This window comes from Dama dama, chromosome 10, assembly GCF_033118175.1.
Source record: "Dama dama isolate Ldn47 chromosome 10, ASM3311817v1, whole genome shotgun sequence".
Taxonomy (NCBI): Eukaryota; Metazoa; Chordata; class Mammalia; order Artiodactyla; family Cervidae; genus Dama; species Dama dama.
This window is the reverse complement of record NC_083690.1, coordinates 16,819,324-16,845,744: the sequence shown is the minus strand read 5'-3', so window position 1 is coordinate 16,845,744 and position 26,421 is coordinate 16,819,324. Positions and strand designations below refer to the sequence as shown.

The 26,421-nt window shown below is 49.1% G+C and overlaps 1 protein-coding gene across 1 annotated transcript in view; it reads right to left on the bottom strand.

The window, feature by feature from the left end:
- The window catches only part of XYLT1 (xylosyltransferase 1), a 342,433-nt gene extending 316,447 nt beyond the window's left edge, over positions 1-25,986 (bottom strand). The window contains exon 1 of the mRNA XM_061152915.1: positions 25,624-25,986. Coding sequence (XP_061008898.1) covers positions 25,624-25,986 — 363 coding nt within the window. The remainder of the gene's footprint in view (positions 1-25,623) is intronic.
- Between the last annotated feature and the right edge of the window lie 435 nt (positions 25,987-26,421).

Here is a 26,421-nt window from a genome sequence, read left to right as displayed (position 1 = left end):
GGTGAGGGGGAAGTCTAGCCACATTCCACTGTCCAAGACTGCAGTGCTCATAGGAAGGGGCATCTTTTCTCTGCACAGGCATTGCTTTCTGCCCAAGCCATGTCCCCTCCCTAGAGTGGGCACTTCTCTCTAACTCCATAAAGACATCAGGCACCAGCCTACAATCACCCAGTGTTCACCAGCTCAGGTTGAAAAGCCACAGGAAGAATGAAGGCCCCCTTTTCCTCCTCACCCAAGGGCTTCTCCTGGCTCCGAACCTCTTTTCTCCTTCTTTCATCTGGTTCATCCCCTATGACCTACCTGACAGGAAGGCTAAAAACCATCAACTCCTTCTGCATTCAAGCTTTCCCATAAGGTTCAGCTACAATGGAGAGTTAAGCAAAGCCCTCTCACAAGTCAGAGAAGGAAGAGAAGGTGTCAGAAACTTTCTATGGGGTCTGAGAGCATCTGACTGTGGGCTATGAGCCCCTGATTTCCCTCAGCGATGGAACACAAGGAAGAAGTTCATATCCAGATAAGACACGTGGAGTCAGGGACCCAGAGTGACCACAGGCAGGCTGAGGGAAGGAAGAGCGAGAAAGAAGAAAAGGTTTATGGAGGTACAAGGGTAAAGAGGATCTGGTCCAAGGTTGGCAGTAGGTCCACAAGTTCAAACACACCCCAGAAAGTAGCTTTCACCTCTGGGCTCTGGAGTCGCAAGAAAAACATCTCCCTGCTCCAGGCAGAGGCCACAGTGGGTAGGGAGGTTCCTGGTGAGACATGTCGACGGCCACCATGCTTGCTAGACCAGCAAGCAGAGACCACTTCCAAGCATCTCTCATGATGCTAACGATCACCAGTCACTAATCTCACCCTGGCGGGGGCTGGAGGGAGAAGTCTGGATCCCATCAGTCTCCCTTCTGTGCCCAGCAGGGTGTCAGAGGGAAAGGATGGGCCCTGAGACGCAGCTCCATCTATGCTGTGTCACCAAGCTCGCTCCACTCCCTGTTGAGAGAGCGCCTTGTACCTGGCCCTGAACCCTCCAGTCCTGGGAAGCCTCACTAGGCTACGTGAGTGTCTGCATGTGTTCAAACTCCAACACGCACTATCCTTCCCACGTGCATATCCAACTCACCCTGGAGTAGGCCTTTTTTTCCCTTTCTTAGACCACCGACGACCTTCTGATTCTCTTTTCTAGAACAGGGGTTGGCAAACGATGACCCATGGGTTGAATCCAGTCCACTGCCTCAGTCTGTAAATAAAGTTTTATTGGAACACAGCCACACCCATTCATTCACATACTGTCCAGGGTTGCCTTAACTGTTTTTATTTTTATTTTTTCTTAAACTTTTTATTTTCTGTTGGGGTATAGCCAATTAACAATAGTTTCAGGTGAACATCGAAGAGACTCAGCCATACATATATGTGTATCCCTTCTCTCCCAAACTTCCAGGCTGAGTTGAGTAGTCCTAACAGGGATCTCGGGGCTTCCCTGATGGCTCAGATGGTAAAGCATCTGCCTGCAATGAAGAAGACCCAGATTCAATCCCTAGGTCAGGAAGATCCCCTGGAGAAGGAAATTGCAAACCACTCCAGTATTCTTGCCTGGAGAATCCCACGGACAGAGGAGCCTGGAGGGCTATACAGTCTATGGCCTCACAAAGAGTCAGACACAACTAAGCCAATTACACTAACAGGGACTTAAGGCCCATGAGGCCTAAAATATTTACTATCTGACCCTATACGGACAATGTTAGCCAACCCCTTCTCTAGGATGTTTACTGGATTTATTAAATAGCATTGACATTTATACACTACCACGTGCAAAACAGACAGCTGGTGAGGAACTGCGGTGTAACACGGGGACCACAGCCTGGCGCTCTGTGATGACCTAGAGGGGTGGGCTGGGGAGGGGAGGGAGGATAGAAAGGGAGGGATATATGTATAATTATGGCTGGTTTGTGTTATTATACAGCAGAAACCAATGCAACATTATAAAGCAATTTCCCTCCGATTATAAAAATGCTTATTATTTATTATCTGCCTTCCCCCTCTAGGGCTTTCCTGGTGGCTCAGACGTAAAGAAGCTGCCTGCGATGCAGGAGACCCGGGTTTGATCCCTGGGTCAGGAAGATCCCCTGGAGAAGGAAATGGCAACCCACTCTAGTATTCTCGACTGGAGAATTCCACGGACAGAGGAGCCTGGGGGCTACAGTCCAGAGGGGGTCACAAACAGTCAGACACAACTGAGCGACTAACACTAACTAACTGCCTTCCTCCTCTAGAATGGTTACTCCACAAGGCAGGGGCCACTGCTGTGTTCATAAATATGGTTCAAACTCTTCGGATGTGCCTGGCAGGTACTGAGCACTCAGTAAATGTTTACTGGGTGAATGAATGAGCGGCCATCTGTGCACATCACCCCACAAGTGAAAGTGAAAGCCACCTAGTCATGTCCAACTCTGTGCAACCCCATGGACTGTAGCCCGCCAGGCTCCTCTGTCCATGGAATTCTCCAGGCAAGAATATTGGAGTGCATAGCCATTCCCTTCTCCAGGGGCTCTTCCCGACCCAGGGATCAAACCCAGGTCTCCCTCATTGTAGGTGGATTCTTTACCATCTGAGCCACCAAGGGAAGTCCAAGAATACTGCAGTGGGTACCCCATCCCTTCTCTAGCGGGATCTTCCCAATCCAGGAATCGAACCAGGGTGTCCTGCATTGCAGGCGGATTCTTTACCAGCTGAGCTACCAGGGAAGCCCTCCCACTGGGGAGGCGATATTCTCACCCCATTTTGCACGTGATGAAGTGAGGCTCTGAAGGGCCCAGCAGCACCACACAGGTGCTTTCCCTTTCACAGCTGGTCCTTGGTGGCACTTGGATTTGAACCCAGACTGGAATCTCCACGAAGGATTTTCACAACTCAGTTAGCAGCAGTCAGCTATTCACAACCTCGCTTCTGGCAAAGCCAGAGGCTGTCTACCCTCCTTAAAGCAGCTGCGCAGCTTTCACGCGGCATCTCTCCTGCCTCCTCTGCTCCTCCGTGCGGTCTCCTTTGCCTGTCCTTTCTCACCCTGCCCTCCTCACGGGCTGTTAAGAGGACCGGATGACATAGCAACTGCAGCTTTATTTTACATGCACTTGTATTTATCTATCCTTGGGTTTAAACACCAACTTAACTGTCACAACAATCTTTTAAAGTAGGGAGCCCCGTCAGCCCCATTTTACAGATGGAACACTGAGGCAGAGAACAGTAACGTGACTGATCCAAACTCAGACCAATAGTTAGGGGTGGCTCCAGGATCCAAGCCCGGGCCCTCAGCCCCTCCCTAACCATGAGGCAATGCTTCTCTTCTACAAACAAAGCAGGCTGAAGGAGCCCCAAAGCATCCTGGGGCCTGCATTGCAGTGTCCCTGTTCTGTAGACATGGGGAGCTGCTCTGCATTTGAGAAAACCTGGGGCCCCCCTCGGGGAGGCCCAGCCCACCCTTGGCCAGCAGAGTCAAGGCCACCCCTCCTCCTGACCTGAAGCTGGTCCCCGCAGAGGACACGGAGCAATCAGAACCACCTCCAAGTCCGGGGCCCATGGCCAAGCTTGCTGGGTAGACAAGAGGGAGCCTGAGAAGGTCCCCTGGGCTCCAGGGAGAAGGAAGCCCTCATCCTGTCTACCCCCTCATCAGCCTGTTGATTGGAATCTCTGAAAATGGATTTCACAACTCAGTTAGCGGCGATCAATTATTCACGACCCTGCTTCCCACAGACTCAGACTGTCACTGTTGGCAAGATCATTTCTGGACTCTGCCCAAAAGCCCTGCTCCAGGCTGTCAGATGGCCCCCTGTTTTTCTTCTCCCTTCCCCAGAGACCCCCCATAGCCCAGCAAACACTACCCGCCCTGGCAGTGGGCACACAGACCAGTGGGCAAGGCCCCTCACTGCCCAGAGCCTGGGAGCGGGTCAGCCAGCCAGGGGCTGCTCCCAGCCTGCGTGACTCACTTCAGGCTTCGGGGCATAAAGTCTGACCTCAGTTTAATCCAACTGGAAAACAGGGCTCAGGAATTCCAGACCCTCTGCCAGGCTCTGGGATGAATCCCACATTATTTTCTAAAAGGCTTCAGGCTCAGAAAACATTGTGTTCTACAGAAAGCACGACCTGTGAGGGTCTCCGAGGCATGCTACCACCCTTCCAAGCTCACGGTCAAGAACTTTCGGTAATTGGCGGGGGCCTATGAGCCATTAAGACCACCATTAACATTTTTCCTCTAAAAACTTGAGGCTCTCTTCAGGAGCAAGTACCCACATCCCCGAGAGGCCAGAAGGAGAGAGATGTTACCCGACACCCTTGGGAAAGACTTGCAGGTTCTGACATCAGACTCATCAGTGGTTGAGCACTAGTTCTGCTGCTTAAACAGGCATGACCTTGCACGCAAGCTACTTTTTCTCTGAGCCTCAGTTACCACGTCTGTAAAATGAGAGAATAATGGCACCTACCCCCTAGGGCTGTAGTTTGTAGTAAATAAAACGGCCCATGTGAACACACTCAGGTACCATCTTGTTTGGTACCTCATAGACACCATAGCCTCTTAATTCTAAGACCCTGTTGCTTCTGAGATGCACTGTTGATTTGTTTCAGGGCAACCAGGCTGCGTCAGGAAGCATAAAAGAAACACACACATCAATTGGACAACCCATGCCAGATGTCAGAAATGCTATTTGTTAAGTGTAAAAATATGCATCTTAAAATGAATTCAATTATTACCATCATTACAATCACTGTATTAATTTTTGGTGAGAAAGCAGGTAGAGAGCACGTGACCGACTGAAGGGCACACAGTCATTCACGGCTGAGCTGGGAACAGGATCCAGTTCCCCCATCTCTCTGGAGGGAGGAAGGAGAGGAGGAGCCGAGGTATCCAGGCAACCCCCCCTGCTTCCAATTCCTCCTCCTTCTCCTCTCCCCCCTTTCCTATTCTCCTCCTCCCTCCTCCTCTTCCTGCAAAGATGAAGAGAAACAGAACAGTTCCTTCGAACCTGGAGAGCCCATCCCTCCTTCCCCCTTGGGAAAGACTTGGCCGGGTCTGCGCCTCTCCTCCCAGCCCTCCGGCTGCGTCTGCATGGGGCCAGCCGAGCCCGGCAATGGAGAGAGGACCGCGTGTGCCGCCCCATCCCCGGTGAAGATGCCACAGCAACCAGCCTCTCACTCGCCCTGTCTGTGGTCCTGGAAAACAGGGTTCCCCAAAGAGGGCAGAAGCAGCGGAGATCTGCCAGGCCCGCGGGCAGGAAGGAACGGGCGGGGCCAGGGCTGGCAGAAGGGACCGCCCCTGGTCCAACCAGGTTCAGCCAATTCTCAGTCACAGGAAGATGACTTAGCATCAGGTGCCACAGTGGTTAAGAACGCGGGCTCCACACCAGCCTGCCTGGGAGGGGAAGCAGATCCGTCTACTACCAGCTGTGCCACCTTGGGGGAGTCACTTCCCCTCTCTTGACCTACTTCCTCAGTCCACAAAACCGTGACTTCCACAATGCTCACATCCCAGGGCGCTGGAAGCATTAAGAGTAAAATGCTTGGCATATGTAGTGCTTAATAAATAGCACCTGCTACTATTATTACCATTTAATTATTATAATTCAGTAACATCATGAACGTCTTCATCCACAGGCCCCTGCATCAGGTACTAAAACCTCAAGGTAAACCCTGAGATACTGTGAGGACGGCTGGGGAGCCAACGAGAAACCAAAGAAACTACACACGATTCAAGTTCTAGCAAAACTTTGGATGGTAAAATGCCATTTGGAAACAGGGCCCTCTAGCTCTTTCTTTTAGAGAATGTCATCATCTGATCTTTCATGCACTGTCTGAAGGAAACCAACCAACCAACCAACAAAAATCTTACTGAGCATCTATTATGTGCCATTCACCATTTTAGCCCTGGGGAGGCCCTGATGGGGGAAGGGGGGCAGAGATCAGCTGTGCTGGTGATGGGGACTCCCAACACAGTCTTTCCTGACACTGGAGTCTATCATTAAGCAGAGGGATAGATCTGGGAGGTGGGGGGCGGGGGGGCAGGGAGGAGTAAGATGCATTTCTGCACAGGAGCTGCTTCCGAGCTGGTGCTAGCAGCAAAGAATCTGCCTGTCCAGGTAGGAGACACGGGTTCGATCCCTGGGTCAGGAAGATCCCCTGGAGGAGGACATGGCAACCCACTCTAGTATTCTTGCCTGGAGAATCCCATGGACAGAGGAGCCTGGCGGGCTACAGTCCATGGGGTCGCAAAGAGTCAAACACGACAGGAGAGACCCAGCACACACACATGCACGGCACAGGAGCCACACCAGACCAGCCAAGCACACGTGCACGGAGTAGAAGGGTAAGGCTCCCTGTAATCCCCCTTGCTGGGGGCAGGCCACAGCCGGCAGAAAACTGACATGCATCTGGGCACAGGAAACCACAAAAGACCTGAGAGTGGGAAGCATAAGGGACCTGGACATTTCTTAGTCCAGCTGAAAGATGGGGAGACAGAGGCCCTGAAAGGGCCACACAGAAATCCCACCACGTGAGATGCAGAGCAAGGACTGGCCCCCAGGTATCTGACTCCCGGAAGGACAGATCCGCTTTGGGAAGGGCAGAAGCGAGCCCAGCACCGCACAGCGCCCAGCACAGCCACAGCCAGACACAGCGCCAGGCCCCTTGCTGCCACTTCTCTGGGCCGATGCTACTAAGCGAGAGCTGGTGCGGGACGCCAGTACCAAACAAGCCCCTTGAGAATGGGACCACGGATGGGTGACTTTTGATGTGGGATGAAGGCAGAGAAAATTGCTGAGTTGGGGATATCGTTCTGCAGGGGCAGGTGGGAATGTGAGAGGATCCTGAGAAGGCAGGAACATCTCCTGTTACAGACAGAGTGGCTAGAAAGGCAGAGAAGTGCTGAAAAGACCGTGGGAGACAGAACGGTTTTGGACAACCAACAGTAAACCTTTCAATCTGTTTAAGTTGTTGTTCAATGGCTAAGTTCTGTCCGCCTCTTCACAACCCCATGAACTGCAGCATGCCAGGCTTCCTTGTACTTCACCCTCTCCCAGAGATTGCTCAAACTCATGTCCTTGAGTCAGTGATGCCATCCAACCATCTCATCCTCTGTCACCCCCTTCTCTTCCTGCCCTCAAATCTTTCCCAGCATCAGGGTCTTTTCCAATGAGTTGGCTCTTTGCATCAGGTGGCCAAAGTACTGGAGCTTCAGCTTCAGCCTCAGTTCTTCCAACGAATACTCAGGATTGATTTCCTTTAGGATTGACTAGTCTGATCTCCTTGCAGCCTAAGGGACTCGCAAGAGTCTTCTCCAGCACCACAATTTGAAAGCATCAATTCTTCGGCACTCAGCCTTCTTCTGTTCAAGGACCACTTCCAAATCACATATCTAAACTAGTCAACAATTTTGAGGTTTCGGGAAAATGGGGCTGGTGGATACACTGACAAGGCTAGGAGGAAGCTTACATCAGAGAGTGCTGCACAGTGGCCCAGAAGCTCCTGCAGGCCCTGGCTCCTGTCTCTTTCTACTGACGTTTATGCCCTTGCTCACGAAGGTCACTCTGTCCCTGTGTTCCCCCAATCCTTGCCTGACCACCTTCTATTTATTTCACTCTAAATGTCATCTTGCCAGAAAAGCCTGTCCTGATGACTGTTCCATTACTCACTGTTCCTGCTACCAGGATGTGAGCTCCAGGCTGGGACCCTGTTTTGTCCACTGTTCCCAGCATGTGTCAGCATGTGCCTGGTAATATTGCAAATGAATGAATGATTAAGGGTCTGTGTATACCCTGGGGAAATCTAGATACATGATAATTATATGCGAGATAAGGCACATAAAATGTCTAGCACATGATACACGGTAGATCATCAATGGATGCTGCTTGGAAGACACCAAAACCGAAGCCCAGCCCACAGGGTTGGTCTCCCATTCCTCCCAGAAAGTAGCCAGACAGAAGCCTCTTGCCTGGCTCCCCAGGTTCCATTCCCCAGGCCCCACTCAGCCTCAATCGTAATCCCAGGACAAGAAGAATGCTGGCTTTACAAGACCAGGAAGGCATCAGACCAGGGGGCAAAGCTCTCCGGGAACCTGCAGGAGTGTCAGTGTATTCTACAAAACAACAAAATGCCTTGCCAGTCTTCTTACTTTTAAAGTCAAGAGGAAGTTGGTCAGTAGGAAAACAGTGCAGAAGGCTGGCTCTGCCTTGATGTGGGCAGGCTAAGCAGTAACTTCCCCTAACCCACCCCGCCCAAATAACGTGAAACTTCAGAGACTTCTGCTACCCACCGCTTCCTTTATTCAACAGCCAGAACAGAAGCCCGGAGCAAACAATGTGAGTTAGCAACACTCGGCCCATTCACAGGTTCCGACCCTAAGAGGCACTAGATCAGTATTGTGTGCTTAATGGTTAGAGGATCTTGTAGAACAATGCCATCATGTTTGTGTCCCGTTTCATGAATGGCTGCTTTTATTTCTATTTAGCCCCTTTCCTATCTTCTTCCAGGTTCTCAATGATGTTTTTTTAAATAAAAATTAGAAACCATCATTTTCATCTCTTGCATTTAATGTCAAAATCTAAAGTGCTTTTATAATAGGCTATTAATTTTCCTCTGGGCACAGTTTTAGCCTCATCCCATGGGTTTTGATATGAAGTACTCTCATTTTCATTCATCACCCTAGAATCTGAAATTCCAAGTTTGATTTCTCCTTAAAGAGTTATATAGAAGAGTTTTGTTGTTTTGTTTAAATTTTCTAAGTGATAGTCTTTTAGAAGGCTAATTTTTAATATATCTTACTGTTTTATAAGTCAGGCCTGGATGATTTCCACTTTTGAAATCTATTATTACATTTCTTTTGAGACCAATTATCCATTTTAATTAAGGTATCATAGAACATCTAGGAAAGAATCTTTAGAAAGAAAAGGCTTCTCCTAGAACACAAACACACATATACCTTTGTAAACAGTTTCATAGAATACTTAACAGAAAAAGTTTATCTTTTCAAAAGTAAATATCCAAAGGAAGAAAGTAAACAAACTATTAAGGAGGGGGAAGATCTACCAGAATCTAAAGATTAAAGTTCTCCTATCTAGAAATTCAACACCTAGGAACTTTACCCGTAATGGCACTGCTCTACAAACCCATTTTAAAGACTAAAACTGAGGCTGCCTGAGACTGAGCCAGCTGTACCATTGCATTTTAGCTGAGACTGAATTTCAATTCCACTAACTCCTTCACCACAGAACCCAGCTGTCTTCCAAAAGAAATGCTAAAACATCCTCTGAGCATCTTCTCTGGTGACATTCCTAAATTCTGTTAATCGCACAAGGCGCAAACAGAAGGCAGGATTAAAACAAACAAGACTTTACCCCCTGTAAAGTGGGCTGGTCTGAAAAAGGAAGCTGATACAACTTTTAAAGAGCCCCAGAAAGAGTATTAAGCCATTTGTCAGTCAGTGCCAAGCAAACCTGAAAGACAAGTGGATCCCAGGGAATCCTGACATTCTTCTCTCAACTCTGTCAGTGCCTCTGCCTACAAAAGTAGGACAGCAAATGGAAAAGGCCCAGCGTTGCAGGTACTGACGCAGGACTGACGCTGCTAAGCGATCCTGACAATGCACAGGAAGGCAGCTCCTTAGGGGGAATCTCTGAGCTCCATTGCTGTGGCCACATACAACGTCTGCAGTCCCTGAAGGGGCATTTCAGCACGCTGTTTCAATGCAAAATGACACACGCTACTGAAGGCTAGAGATCTTATTGGGGATGCAGAGCTGTATTCATCTACTGCCCAGCAAGAAAACCAGAACAGCCAGAGATAAACAGAAGCCAATCAAAGCAGAAAGTGACATCGGAAAAAAACTCCTAATTCTGGCAGACCTGTTTTGCTGCATAAAGATAAGCAGCCTTTGGACAAGATGGCTTTGGTATAAGCAATTCAATGATGGTACCATTCCCAGAACCAACTAAAGCAGTTAACATCAGGCATGTTCCCAATATCCTTGAAGGTACCGAGGTGGAAGAACAGTAATCCACTAATGAATTGCGGCTCTATGGATGCTCAATTTTGCAAGACTAATTACCTTTTTTAAAGTAAGCCTGGCTCCAGAGTTTCAATACATGTAAATATCACCGAGCCTTACTCCCTCGTAGGGAAAGTAAGACTTCCAATTTTAAATACACTTGTCAAATCAACCCATTAAAAAAAACAAACCACGAAGAGCAGTTAAATCAATTCCTCTCCTACATAAATACCCAATAGAAACGCTTATGAAACATTTTTTTTTTTTTACCTAAAGACCTGCACAAGAATGTACATGGCAGTGCTCTTTGTAATGACCAAAAACTAGGATCTTCCCAATAAACAGAACAGATATGTAAATTGTGGTGTGTTCCACAATGAGATACTATGGAGCCATGTAAACAGACAATTACAAATACATAAAACAATGCAGATAGAGAGTCGGCAACTTTTTTGTAAAATGCCAGATAGTAAATCTTCCGGCCTTTGTTTACTCTATTCAACTCTGCCATTTTAGGGGGCAAAAGCAGCCATAGTTGGTATGTAATAAGCGGACATGACCAGGTTCCAATAAAGCTTTATTGATACACACTGCCATTTAAATTTCAGTGCTTTTCTCATATCACAAAATATCTTTCTTTTGATTTTTTTCCCCATGTATTTGAAAATGTGAAGTCCATTCTTAGCTCATAAGCCTATGAAAACAGACAACAAACGGGCTGCATTTGGCCTATGGGGCTATAGTCTGCCAACCACTGATGTGATCTCATAAAATGTAATCACAAATGATGTTCAGGAAAACAAACCAGGCAAAAGGGAGTGCAGACCACATGATTCTATTTCTAAAAAGAAGCAAAAATAATCTATGGGGTCAGAAGTCATGACAAAGGTTACCCTTGAAGATGTAGGGATTAGAAGTGGAAATAGGAAGGACCCTGGGGAGGAGGGAGCCGTAATGCTCTGGGCTCTGATCCGAGTCCTTGTTACTCAAATGTGGCCGCTTGGTTGAGCTGTACATTCACAATTTCTGCCCTTTTCTGTACGTATGTTCTATTTCAAGTGAAATTTAGCAAGTTGTTAAAATCAAGGCAGAACTATTCAACCAACTTTAAAAACAGACATTTAAAGAGAACCACAGCCATCCAGTTAAATTAGCTACACATTCATCACCATGGTCAGATAGTAGCCAATGCTAGAGTATTTAAAAACACTTATTAAAAGCAGATTTAAATCACTTTCCCTCTAGCTGTTTCTGCATTTGCTTCCAGGGCGAGGTGCACTTCATGAGTTAAAGGATGGTGCGTCCATGGATCCCCGTCAAGTCACTTTTGTCTGTATTCATGGGAAGCAATGATGTTAGCCCGATGACCAGCTCCTCCTCGTGTGGAGATCTGCCATCGATACTGTGAACGTAAATAGCATCTGGCAAAACATGTGGCCTTCAACCTGCAAAAGACCCTGCGCTGGACCCACACAAAGGAAAAAGGCCAGGCCTGGCTTCCATGTGATTCTGAGAGAACATGCAGTTAATTATTTTTCCTCGCGGTCAGCAGCTGAGTCTCACCAAAATCCATGCTTGTAATTATTGCTGCAATTATTATTTTAATACAGATCAGCAACTTATCAAAATGCTACCCTGTAGGTGTTAACTTGCTGCTGCAAGGATGCAGGGTAGAGGCCAGTACCCCACCCTGCTCTGCATGAGAGGACGGCGGGGACCCTGGTGGGGGTCCTTCTACCATGGCCAGACTGCCGGCTTCACCAGTGCCCAAGTCCACGGTCATTTCAATGCCCGTGCTCTCTTTAGAGACGGTGAGTCATGATCTGCATTTTACATCACGGTTTGAACCTGATGTGTCTCAGTGGTTCCATTCACGCAATGGGCAAAGAGTGTGCTGCCTTTTTACAGAGGTACTGTGAAGAATTCCTCACCAGAATTGCTTTGTTAAAACATTTTGTGCAGTTCAAGCATGTGATCTGATACACAGGCTTCCCAGCCGCACTGCCTGAGTTTAGATTCCAAGTCTACTGTCTGTGACTCTGGTCAGCTCTGCGCCTCAGTTTCCTCATCTGTGAATGGGGATAATACCGTAAGGCTGTTGTAACGATTAGATGAGATAATTCATGATATGCTGCTTAGCACAGTGCTTCGCACACAGTACTTAATAAATAATAGTATTATTGTCGTTATTATTTTGACAGTAATAAACTCAAATCCTAACAGCGGTCCTGCAAAAAACGCATGGTGGGAGCCATGGCAAATTGGAAAGCAGGTAGCCACACTTCCCTGCTCCCTAAAATTATTACCTCTTTGGGAAGAAAGGCCAGAATTTCAAAAATTTTAATAGCAACTTCGAATCAGATGTCTATTTGAAATCACTGATTTTAAAATGCTGGAAAGTAATTTAACTTAAAAAAAGAGAGAGCAAAAAGAAGAAAGCCAGCTCTATGCTGCTGTTACTCCACCTGTAACTCAGATCCAACGCACAGGCCCTGGCCCCCTTCACCTGTATTTTCCAGCATCCACTTTTGTTGGGGGTTTCTACCACCTGCTCACTCTAATAAAGCATTTGCTTGTGCCCCAAGATCTTTTTTTTTTTTTTTTTCAGTCTAAAAGAAAGTGAAACAGCAGTCACCACTTCTGCTAAGAGGAGTTAATAATCATCCATGCCCATCTGCAAACAGGCCAGCTTTTCTTTCATAAGAGCCACCCTGAGGTCATCTCCCTCCTGTCCTCTGTCATCACCTCTTTTTCTAAACAAGAGGGAATCAGATGCAGCAATTTGAAAACTATTCTTCAGCAGGATGATGAGAAAGAAAGCAGGTAAGGGGAGTATTTTACATGGGGGAATGGAATCCTCCGTAATGCCTGATGACAAGCAAACAGGGCTCTCTGTGCCTTTCCTAACAGCTGCCCCTTCTGAGCTGGGGATAAAAGAGAGAGGAACAGAGACAATGAATAGGCTTTTATTTCAAAGAGAACATCTGCAAAGCATGGTCCTACATTAAAAAATAAATAGAAAACAGCCACCAGTCCGGGAAGGAAAAAAAAAGATGTCCCATTACATTTCTAATTAATAAAGCACCATTTCACAAGGAAAGAAGGAAAAAAGACAGACAAGTTTTCCACATCCCCAAAGAAAGGAGGCTTAATGAGGTAACCACTGTATGACTTGATCTATCTAATCTGGTTTTAATACTCCCCTTAAATAATGTATACATTAGCTCTCCATTACCAAAAACATTTGTTTATTTTATTAACGTTGAGTCTGGTTGAGTGCTAGGACTTTGGGAAATTACCATGCTGTCCTTGGGCTCTCTCTTTATTGCTTCTTCTCTTGCTCATTATAAAATGATTAGTTGTCTCCATTGCCCTTTTGAATTGCTGTTCTAGTGCTCTGGATCTGTTATCCTGGTTCTTAAGACAGAGTCTTGGTTCAGGGTTAAGTTAATGTACTCATTACGGGCCCGATTGGGGACCCATTCATCATGCCTAATTCATGTCCAACACACGGGGGACTACAGTACAAAGAGTCAGTGTGAAGCAGAGGCCCAGCGCATAAACCAAGAGACGCCAGGAAGGGTCCAGACTCGAGTCCAGAAGAGAGGCTTGGGACATTCCGTAACTACAGGAGTGCTGCAGACAGTGACCCAGAACGTCAGAGAGGGCCCACGGCAGGGACGTCCACTTAAACAGACCCAGGGCACAGTTCTTCCTGACATCTAGCTTAGATCCTTTCCACGTGGACTTGAGAACAAAACAACACAGCTGCTTACCAGAAGTGCGGGGTATCTTCAAACTGGTTAAGTCAGTGTTTACCAAACCCTGGTCATTCCATTGCCCCTGTCAATCATACATCTAAACTGAGGTCAGGATTAGCATTAGCACAATATGTTTAGATACTATAATTTAGGTATTTTCAACATGTCAACCAACATTTTTACTTAAACGCCACTTAACCCTCATGCTAGGCAGTAAGAGCCCTGACGAGATCATTCTGCTTGACTGGCTATATTTCCCTATTTTCCCTAATGTACATTTAAAGATATATACAGCCATGACAAGTGTCAAAAACTGTTCACCAAGAAGCAAGGGCTGAGTGCATTTGGGAGCTCACAGATGCCCTGGTTCTTGGTCTGGGTGGGCGTTGCTCTTTCTGTTGTTCTATCCTCAGTTGTGTCTGACTCTTTGTGACCCCACGGACTGCAGCACTCCAGGCTTCCCTGTCCATCACCATCTCCCAGAGTTTGCTCAAACTCATGTCCATTGAGTTGGTGATGCCATCCAACCATCTCATCCTCTGTCGTACCCTCCTCCTGCCTTCTATCTTTCCCAGCATCAGGGTCTTTTCCAATGAGTTGGCTCTTTGTGTTAGACGGCCAAGGTATTAAAGCTTCAGTTTCAGCGTCAGTCCTTCCAATGAATATCCAGGGTTGATTTCCTTTAGGACTGACTGGTTGGATCTCCCTGCTGTCCAAGGGACGGTAAAGAGTCTTGTCCAGCACCACAGTTCGAAAGCATCAGTGCTTTGGCGCTCAGCCTTCCTTATGGTCCAACTCTCACATCCATATATGACTACTGGAAAAGCCACAGCTTTGACTAGATGGACCTTTGTCAGCAAAGTGATATCTCTGCTTTTACTGGTAGAGGTTACTGAGTGTATTCAGTACATGAAAATTCATCAAGCTGTACATTTAGAATAATGTGCACTTTTGTGTATATATATTTTAAAAAAAATTTAAAAATATAGGCAAAAGTTAGGAAATAAATTTTGCACACCTATGAATACAAACTCTTTATTAAAAGCTACTATAGTAGAGACTGTGTGCCCACATAGCGCTTTCAATCATACATGTATCAGAATCCACATGCATACTACACTTGGGATTCCTGGGGTCAGTCTAGAGCTATTCCAGCAAAAGAGATCCATCCAAAATAAGTCCTCAAGCAAAACTATATAAAATGAATCCACCGCATCGTGAATAAATCTTCACACATGGCCTCTTATCTTCTCTCAGCACTCCAACTGTAAGTCACTGCATTTGGAACAATCTGATATTTTTAAAAATGTGTGTGCTGGGGGTCATTCTGCCTCCAGACCATAAACCCCATGAGAGCAGGCATAGGTGTCTCTCCCCTCATACTTTGTGGAGTACTCACAGCACGCGCTCGAGCACTACCTGTTGAATTAATGCACAGATGGAGGAGGGAATGGGAAACCTCTGATGGATTTTACTCACTCATTCTCTCTTGCTCCACCAGGGATTACAAAATGACAGCCAACTAGTCTGACTGCTCCCACTAGTTCTTCTGTTCAAGGCCGAAGATGGGAGCACCGCCTTACATTCACGCAGTGTTTCTGAGCCTCAATACACTTTCTCATCTATTTCTCAAATCGCAGCCTCAAAACCCAGTCTAGGGAAGGGCGGGGTTTATTAGCATCATCTGGCAGAAATGCCAAAAAAGACACAAAGAGGTGAAAGTCAGGGTCTGCCCCTTGACAGAGTCGGGGCTCTTGAATACATTTAAAGATACTTGAGCCAAGACGTTCCAGAATATTACACGCTTCTACCCCCTAGTCCACCCCCCAGGCCAGCTCTCTGACAACTCACAACATCCCCACACGTGTTGCTGGGGGAGGAGGGCACAAGGTGGTGAGAAGCACAGAGAAAGGAAGGCAGATGATTCAAAACAGTGCATGACCTAACCCCGCAGCAAAGGGGAAGCCAGTTGACCAAAAGGTAGAATGCACGGTTCTATTCCCGTTGAGGGCACTTCTTTCACCACGTCCTAATGCCTAACACTCACAAGAATTTGCATATTCTGGGTGTACACTAACGGCAGGGGGAGAAGGAAGGAAACCTCCACCACACAGGGGAAGGTAAAGGCAGTCGAGATAAAGAAGTGCTATGAATAAACTGCACGGGGATCACTGAAAAGAACCACAGACACTTATTTTTAGCTCGGCACAGAGAACACAGACATCTTCCAGGCAGAGGCTGCAAACTTCTCAGCCCAAAGGGCCGAGTCAGGTGTCAAGGGTGAAGGAAGAGATTTTGGGTGGCGGGTGTCTCAGGAACCTGGAGGACGCCAGGAAGCCCCTCCCGACTTGGCCAGTGAACAACAGGAAAGAATGTGGCCCTGGGCTGTCAGATCTCCTGACTTCTTAAGACATTCCAAAGGACCACATCGTCTTCTATCCTAACCCTTACACTTTGGTGCATTTTTTATTTTAAGACAGTGCGGGTTAAATAAAACCTACCCTCGGGCCACAAACACGAAGGCCCATCTTGCAAGCATCCCTTGTGGTGAGGCTGCACCAGGGATGGTGGGAGCAGGGACCATGAGCCTGGAGGCAGTGCCTCATCATCAGGCCCTTCCAGGTAGGAAGGTCCCTGCATCACAGGCGAGGAAACCCTGCCCCAGAGAGGTGAAGGGACATGTGCATGACACATTGGTCCTCCGTCCTAACACTGCATGACACGCCTCCCAGGTCCTGCAACTTCCAGCAGCCTGCACTCCCCACAAACCTTACCTCTGCATTCAGCTCTGGGCTCCCTATCCGACTAGAAGATGAGCTTGAACTCCACAGATGGGGTAGGCCAGCCTCAAGTCTGGCAGTCTGGGGGGGTATTAGGAGACATGAGGGCTTTCAGGCTCCTGAAACACACTATTCCTGGCCCCCATCTAATGGAGGACACCTTTCTCTTGTGTCCAAGAAGCCACTGTACAGTGAGCTGGGCTAAGACCAGAGAGGAACCTCTCTGTTGACAGGCCGTGGTCCCAACCCTCACCAGCTGGACTAGCCCTCCGGGAGGGCAGGGGTACAACTGCCCTATTTCACAAAGGCAGTCCTAGTGCTGGGCATGTTGGAGTGGAGGGTGGGTGGAAGGGTGGACATGTTGACGGATGCACGCATGCATGCATGCATGCAGGGATGCAAACATGAATAGAAGTGAGAGAGGGCAGGGTGTAAAGAACAAGGGACTTACTGACTCTGAACTGGGTAGAGACCAGGAACTCAACCTTTGGAGTCACCACCAAGCCTCAATTCCTAGTCTGGCTGCCTCTCAGCTCTTTAACTTTCATACAAATCATTGCTTTGCTTTCCTTATTTGTAATCAGTGAAACAGAGATGGAACTAGCTAGTAGTCCTTAACTTGCAGGACAGGGATTCAATAAGATAATATCTTCCCAGTATCTCCACAGCATCAAGAGCAAGGGAAACATTCAATACACAGAAGTCCTCCTCATCATCAGGATCACAGTTACGATGTCTGTACCCCTTGGGTAGGGGACGTCTGCATCAATTTTTCTGCCCCATGAGCTCAACTCCTTTGGGCCTAAACCATGTGACGCGTGGCCAAGGATTACAGCAAAGGATCCCCTGGGAGGAGAAACGCTTGTCATTAACATCCCAGGACACATCAGCCTGGATTAGATGCTCAGATAAGCCTGCCTGGGACAAACCAGGGCTGAGACAGAACAAATCCATTTTGCTGCCCTCAGAGGCCCCTGGAGGGGGAGATGTCCCCCTTCCCCAAAGGCTGGAGATGCCCGTAGGGTCCTGCTCCTTGTCCATCAGGCCGGGTGTCTGGACTCCTGGACTCTGATACTAATCACACCAGCTCCCTGCTCACTACAGCACCAATGGGGTTAAGGGACACACACACATGCACACACACCTGCCCTGTACACACACACACACACACACCTGCCCTGTACACACACACACACACACACACCTGCCCTGTACACACATACACACACACACACACACACACACACACACACACACACACACCCCTGCCCTGTCCCTGCCACCTTCTTTGTCAAGGTTCTGGCTTTTGATGGGGGAGGGGGCAACCCTAACCTCAGGGATCAGAAGGGCAGAACTCGATCAGTATTTGTGGGCAAACGGACAGTTTCTGTTGCAGGCGGAAGGAAGGAAGGAAGTGCCCCAAAGACAGTCAGACTGCATGTTCCTGATGACACCTCCAGCTTCACTGGGCTCCTGGGGGCAAGTCATGGGTGAGCAGAGCGGCAGGAGGCCTGCTAACCACGAACGAAAGGCTGTCCCTCTGGCCAAGGAAGCCTGCATAGTACCCTCTTCCCCTCTTCCCCTGGCAGGGGGAGCTGAATTCAAAACACTTCTTCCACCAACTCCACTTCCAGCAGTTCAGGTTCAATTATTCCCTAGTGTGCACGATGCATATTTCACTACAGGGTGATACCTTCTTTTCCTGGACCATAAAATCCTGTCCTTGGGGCTGGGCAAATTGTGACTGAATCAATTACCTATGTGCCTCCTTAAATGAGGTCTGCAGTTCCAAGGTTGGGGACCTTCACAAGATGCTTAAAAGAGGGAGGCTGTGGAATAGAACGGTTGAGAGTACAGACTGCCAGGGTTCAAATCCCAGCTCTGCCATTGGTACTGTGACCCCTGGGAAAACTGTTTTAAGCTCCCCACACCTCACTTTCCTCATTGTAGTGTGAGGTTTAAATGAGCTAATATTTGTGAAACACCCCATACAGGGCCTGGTTCTATTCAGCATCATGATTGTTGGCTGTTGAAACATAATAGTACATTCCTTGAAGAAATAAAATACATTAGGAGGACTAAAAACAATTCCTGGCAAGCCATAACTGCTACAGAAGCATCACTGCTATTATGATGATTACCCTCCTGAAAGTGAAAGCAGCAGTCATCCACTCGTGTCCCACTCCTTGCGACCCCATGGACTGTAGTCCGCCATGCTCCTCTGGCCATGGGATTTCCCAGGCAAGAATACTGGAGTGAGTTGCCATTCCCTTCTCCAGGGGATCTTCCTGACCCGTGATCAGACCCCATTGCAGGCAAATTCTTTACCGTCTGAGCCACCAGGGAAGCCCTTCTATCTGATCTCATTATTCAGGGGTCTGATTCAAGATAAGCTGCGTATCTGCTCCTTTTCTAGGGCTGGCACATTTTTATGAATCTGCAACAAGTAAGGAAAGTGACATGAAGATTTTTAGGAATGATCCATCTGCATATAGGGTTTTTCAAAGACCTCCACAGACAAGGCACCCTGAAATCTGCACATTGAGTGGAATGGGGCAGTCCGAGGTCTGGATTCCAGTTCTGCTGCTCCTCAGCACAACCTTAGTGAGCAAGCTGCTTTTCCACTCCGAGCCCCATTTTTCCTATCAAGTAGGGACAGCAATAGTTCGATCCCAGAGTTGAGAGGATTCACTGAGACAGTGAAGTAACATCTGTAGAGCCCTCATTATCCCCACCATGTAATCGGTACCCAGTTAAGTTCAGTAGCTCAGTTGTGTCCAACTTTGCAACCCCATGGACTTCAGCATGCCAGGCTCCCCTGTCCATCACCAGCTCCCGGAGCGTGCTCAAACTTCAGTCCAGCGTGTTGGTGATGCCATCCAACCATCTCATCCTCTGTGGTCCCCTTCTCCTCCTGCCTTCAATCTTTCCCTGCATCAGGGTCTCTTCTAATGAGCCAGTTCTTCACATCTGGTGGCCAAAGTATTGGCGTTTCAGCTTCAGCATCAATCCTTCCAATGAATATTCAGGACTGATTTCCTTTAGGACTGACTGGTTGGATCTCCTTGCAGTCCAAGAGACTCTCAAGAGTCTTCTCCAACACCACAGTTCAAAAGCATCAATTCTTCAGCAGTCAGCTTTCTTTTTAGTCCAACTCTCACATCCATATGTGACTACTGAGAAACCATAGCTTTGACTAGACAGCTGCCTAGGTTGGTCATAGCTTTTCTTCCAAGGAGCAAGTGTCTTTTAATTTCATGGATGCAGTCACCATCTGCAGTGATTTTGAAGCCCCCCAAAATAAAAGTTTCTCACTGTTTCCATTGTTTCCCCATCTATTGCCATGAAGTAATGGGACCATGTGCCATGATCTTAGTTTTCTGAATGTTGAGTTTTAAGCCAACTTTTTTACTTTCCTCTTTCCCTTTCATCAAGAGGTTCTTTAGTTCTTCACTTTCTGCCATAAGGGTGGTGTCATCTGTGAATCTGAGGTTACTGATATTTCTCCCGGCAATCTTGATTCCAGTATGTGCTTCATCCAGCCTGGCATTTTGCATGATGTACTCTGCATATAAGTTAAAGAAGCAGGGTGACAATATATAGCCTTGATATACTCCTTTCCCAATTTGGAACCAGTCTGTTGTTCCATGTCTGGTTCTAACTATTGCTTCTTGACCTGCATACAGATTTCTCAGGAGGCAGGTCAGGTGGTCTGGTATTCCCATCTCTTTAAGAATTTTCCACAGTTTGTAGTGATCCACACTGTCAAAGGCTTTGGCGTAGTCAATAAAGCAGAACTAGATGTTTTTCTGGAACTCTCATGCTTTTTCTATAATCCAACGGATGTTGGCAATTTGATCTCTGGTTCCTCTGCCTTTTCTAAATCCAGCTTGAACAGCTGGAAGTTCTCGGTTCACGTACTGTTGAAGACTGTACCCAGAAAACTGGTGATTTCTAGCCAGGAGACCGTAGTCTCAATTTTGTATGCAACCCTTTCTTTCATCCTGAATTACTGTGTGTGTTTGAGCAATTAACAACATCATGTATGTAGAACACCTAAAGGATGCCTGGCATACAGTTGTCACTCCATAAATGCTAGCAATTCTCTCTCTCCCACATTCCATCCTGCTCCAAGGCTGTCACACAGAGGAGTTGGATGCGTTCTACTGCCTTGGATTACGCTCAAACCCTACTTGGCTTGGAAAAATGAGTAATTGCAAAAATTTGCTTATTTTCAAACATACGAAGAGTTTCTTTTTAAGAATAATGGCTCACATTTGAGCATTTATTATGTGCCAGGCACAAACTGGCTCACACGTCTTATTACATTTCATCCTCACATAACCCCATGAGGTGGCCCTGATTTTCAGAGGAACGAAGTTAGAATAACTTGCCCAAGATCCCAGGGATGGCCGAGAATAGAGCCAGGATCTGAACCTGGCAGGAGCAGACCCAAAGGTAATTAACAGAGGCCTCTGTCCCCTGAGTATCCCTCCCTATAGCTCAAACGGTAAAGAATCTGCCTGCAATGCTGGAGACCTGGGTTCAGTCCCTGGGTTGGGAAGATCCCCTGGAGAAAGGAATGGCAACCCACTCCAGTATTCTTGCCTGGAGAATCCCAAGGACAGAGAAGTCTGGCAGGCTACAGTCCACGGGGTCACAAAGAGTCAGACATGACTTAGAAACCAACGCCTTTCTGTCCCTTGTACCAGGGCCGGGCACAGGTTTCCTGTGACTTTTTGCCTGCTCCCACAGCCCTTCCTTTGAACTTGGGTTTTGTGAGGCTGAGTTTGTATTTTATTCATCTTTTCATTTTCTTCAAAGTATTTTCTCTTTGGTTCTGGTAGATAGGGATTGCAAGCAATAGAAGTGGGAGATGCAAATGAAAAAAATGGAGGATTTATCATAAGTGACAAGTCTTAAAGAGGTATTGACCAAGCTAGAGCCCAGGTCAGCCCTGACCCTGGGTAGTCCAATTATGACATCACCATGCATTTTCCTCTTTCTGCATGTAGATTTATGGCCCCAGTGATCGTAAATAGCTCTGGGTGGGAGGACAGACGCTTGCTTAAGGATATGTTGTCTTCTGGGAAAACACACACACACACACACATACACAACGATGTCAGATATCTGCTTGAGATCAAAATAATTTCCTTTTCTATTAAGAGGCTGGATCAAAGTTGGACAATCCCCAGCAAATAGAAACTTAGAGTTTGGCTTCCTATTTGCAAAACAGCAAGCATCTGTCACTCAACCTTCTGGAAGATTAAAATAAAAAGAATTGAAAAACTAGAGACAATGTCTAAGGTATAAGAAGACTGGAAGGAAAGTGAATGTAAATATTATATATACATATATGCATATAATAATTTGTACCTTTATTTATCTATTTTATTTAACATTTTTCAGGATATGATTAAGCAGATGGCAGCATTTGCATCAAGATAAATATTGTTCAGTGATGCATATTTCTGTATACAAAGTGTAATGCACTGCTCAAGCAAAATAAAACTCCATTGAGAGTGTGAGAAAAACGAACCATCAATAAAATACCCTCTGTTCTCTCTGGTCTCAAAACATTTGGATAGAAAGAAAAGCTACGCCTCTGAGGCTGTTAGAACCAGAGGCGATCTGGATACAGTGAACCAATTTTTCAAAGTCACTGCCAATATCTGAAAAAGTCCTGAGTTATCTGAGTAATGTGAAGTATGAGGAATTTCTGCCGAAAAATCAACATTTCAAAGGGGTCGGACAATACAGAAAGACCATTCTACTTTAAGAGTGTGTATGTGTGTGTGTCTGTCTGTGTGTGTGTGTCAGGACAATAAAAAACTAGGTTTCTTAACTGAAACTTACTGAATAATAGTTTATCTAAGGGCTCAAGCAATAATGTGAGGACTTCAGAGGATCACTGGAGGCAAGGGGAAAGAAAATAAACATTCATTACATTAACACACAGCTCCTTTCATTCTCCCCAAAATTGATTCAGAACCTGTAGTGTGATCTTTCTGACACTCTCCTCGACATTTTCCCTCCCTTTATAAGTTAGCTCATCCGTTTCTTACATTCTGAGATGACATTAAAACCCAGAGCATACTGGAGTCCCCGTGAAGGAATGAGTGCCACAGCCACGGAACTCAGCTGCCATCCGCCCAACAATTCTAATCTGTAAGAGCTTTGGGAGAGGCTGAGAGGCAAAGCCTGCAAATCTTTCAGGGAAATGCCCGTCTCGCCACCACCCGCAAGCTCTCTGGCTCTGTCTGCTTGAGAAACTGGGTGTTTCTTCTTGACTCCTTAAATTGCACCAAAATGACAATCAGGCCCCTCCACTGGGATGCAGCTCCCCAAACGGAAAAAGTACAAATGCAGAAGCTCTGGAAAGGTGAGCACAAGGAAGCAGTGAAGTCTGGTTTAGAAAATACCCTGAACACAGTGTCGGCCTGACACTCTTTGAGACATACCCACCACCACCGCCGCCGCCAGTTCTGAGTCTCTCTGCACCCAAAACCACAACTGCCCACCCCACCTTCTTCAGAGCACAGAGATGAAGCATCATCTCCTGAGCATGCGCCTCATCAGCTCTGGAAAATCACAGGGATTTTTTTTTTTAAGTCCCACTCCCCAATCTCCCTCTGAGGCATCACGCACCAGCAGCCTCTGCGGGGTCTGCAAACAGACCGCATGTTCTGAGGGCCTCAGTGGCCTGCCCAAACGGTCCGGTCCTCTCCTCCTAGGCTGCAATCTAGGCTCAGGCGAAGCCGGACTTTGGGAACAGCCTGCCCCCTTCTGGTCTCCTTGAGCTCCGTGGAAGGGCAGGGGCTGGGTGGGCACAACTACAGGAGGATGGGCCCCTGGCTCCACGCTGCAGGTCTGTGCTGTGATTTCAGGATCTGACAGGGCACGGGGGTAGACATCATCAGGGAAGGGGAGAGCAAGGACATGGACAAACAGATTAAATATCCAGTACAAACCCAGGAGAGACGGCAGTGAACAACTGCATGGTAGACAGCCACAAAGAAGTGGGGAGGACAGGAAAAAGGAAAAAACAAAATACAGGTGTGTCTATATTGGAAGAAATTGAGACCCTGGGGGGTGTGTGTAGGGGGACAGTCACTGAACTTGCAGATGAGAGCAGGGTTTCAGAAAAGCAAAGCACCTCAGCTGCTGGCACTGGCATTTCAAAAGGAATAGAAAAGGAAGAGAGGCATGCTCCCTCCTACCTTCCCAACAGCTAACCTCAGCGCAGCCCAGCTGGAGGACGAGAGAGGAAGACACAGGACTGAACACCCAGAGAACAGGTGTGGACGTAGGACCCGAAATGTCAGAGACCCAGGAAGGAATCAGCCAAGCAGGCTTCCCTCCACTTGCTTCTTCAACAGGTGGTAGCGCATGGGGAAAGGCACCTCCTGACGCCCATCTGGACCCCAGATGCAAAGGATACAGTTAGCCCCGTGCTTCCATGGCCATCCTACATGTTCCCACACCCTGCTAGCAGTGAACGTCCTGAACCTCCTCCCATCCCACTTCCCCATAGGGCTCTGACTCCAGAAAGAACTTCTAATTGCATTTCTGCCCAAACACATCACTATCCACTCTTTCAGTTCAAAGGCAATGTCTGAGAGTACCCTTTGCTACAAACAAGAGGCATTTGGAACGTTCTGGTTCTCCACCGGGACTCTTACTCCATCCTCCTCCCCGCAAACAGGGAAAAGACTTCTCCCTGCTACCCACACAGACCAGCCAGCAACGTGAAATGCCATCACATCACACCTTGGGCTGGCTCAGCCCACAGACACAAAGAACCGCACTCTGGCAAAGAGGGTCGCCTCTCTGCCTCCAAAGAAGTTTGGCAGATCAAAGGGCGTCATGCTGTGTCTGAAGGCAGCCTTCAGTGAAGGCTCCCAAAGTGACGGGTGACAGAGACATGCATTCAATGTCTAAGAGCCTGAAATTACCCCCCTGGTGTCTAACGTCCCCAAGGGCTGGGAGAAGCTCTGTGGGCAAGCAGCAGGGATGAAGATACAGACACATCATGAAGATACACATAGGTAAGCTTGAAGACAGACACGCCCACAGGGTGCTGAGACCCTGGCTCAAAGCTGGGGACTCTGACCTCTCCTGTGTGCTCTGAGTTCAGTGGGCTAAGCAAGGCAGCCCAAAGAAGGTGTGAAAGGCCTCCCGGGACAGGTCAGGGGCAGGGTAGGAGACACCCAGATGGCCCCAGAAGATCTGCAGAAGGAACAGTTTCAGAGCCTGGATTGTTCACACCCAAAGAGGGCAAAGTAAACCCACAGAAGCCTAAGTTGAGGTGCTGTGATCTGATATACAGCTGGAGACAGGAATGAGCCCCAGACGAGACAGAGAGCTGGACACAAACGCCTAGGAGAAGGGGCCATGGCCTGACACTGGAGACTGGGAACCAGGAGAGGGCAAGGTTAGACATGGACAAGGGAGAGACAGGAGTCTCAGGCATCCAGGGACGCAAAACAGGAGACTCAAAGTAAGACCGGGCGCCGGAGACAGAGTCTTGACTCCGGGGCACGGGTGAGGACTTGGGACACTGATCCCAGACCCCTCTCAGGCCAGGCAAAGACAACGAACGAGGTAGCAGACGGAGGACTGAGTGGTGTGCACCCAGCCAGGCAAAAACCAGAGATGCGCTGAGCACCACCGCCGGAACAGCGGCTGCGGATCCCGGCACGGTCCAGGCACTCAGACCGGGAGCGAGGCAGCAACACCCACAAGCACAGAGCAAGTCGGGGCGCCCAGCGAGAGTGACGGGGGACAGGCATCCAACCAGGCTCCGGTAACCCCCCACCCCCAAAGCGCCTCCTCTGGAGATAACTTCCCCAGACCCCCAGGGGGCAGTCCTCAGACTCGGGATGGGGCAGGGAACCAGCCCCGGCTTCCAGGGGAAAGAGATGTGGGGGGCAGCAGGCTTGGGGAGTCCCTATCTGATGAGCGGGGTTCAAGGGCTAGAGGTGGGGGGACGTGGGGTCCGGCCGCCTGCCCTCCGGTTTCCCCCCCTCCCTCCAGGACGCGAGCCGAAAGGGCATCTTACCAGCGCCCGTGAGGCCAGTGCCCCTCGGCTGGCCGGCTGCTGCGCGCGGGGTGCTCCGGGGCCGCCTCCCCGCGCCCGCGCCGGGGGCCCCCGTCCTCCTCCTCCTCCTCCGCCGCCGCCGCCTTCTCCTCGGGCTGCAGCCGGCTCGGCGGGCAGGTCCCGGCGCTCGCGGCGCGGGGCCGGGGCCGGGGGCGGCTGCTCCGCGCCGCCGGCCGCTGCGCCCCCGCGGCGCTCCCCGGCCCCGGAGTCGAGGCTGCTGAAATTCCACACGACCAGCGTCTGCAGCAGCAGCACGGTGAGCGCCGCGAGCAGCGCCGAGTGCGAGCGCCGGGCCAGCCTCCGGGCGCACGGCGCCGCCACCATCTTCGGAGCGCGGCGGGCGAGCGGGGCGCGGGGACCCCGGGCGCTCCGGGCCGCCCCCGCGCTCCCCGCGGCTCCCGCGGCCGCCGCCGCCGCCGCCGCTCGGGCTCCCGCTCGGGCCGCCGCCGCCGCCGCCTCGGCTCGCCGCTGCTCCTCCGCCGCCGCCGCCGCCGCCGCCGCCGCCGCCTCCACCGCCGCGGCGCGGAGTTTTCAGACGGGCAGGGACCCGGACGTCACCAGGAGGAGGGGAAGGCGGGGAGGCGGGGAGCCGGAGGCCGCGGAGGGGGGCGGCGGGCGCGCGCGCTCGGGCGGGGCGCGCGGGGAGGGCGGGGGCCTCGCCCGCGGGGCTCGCCCGCCCCGCAGCCCCTTCCCCGGGCCCGGGGGCGCGGGGGCCGGGGGCACCGGGCCGGGGGGGACGCGGGCCCGGGCGGAGAGGGG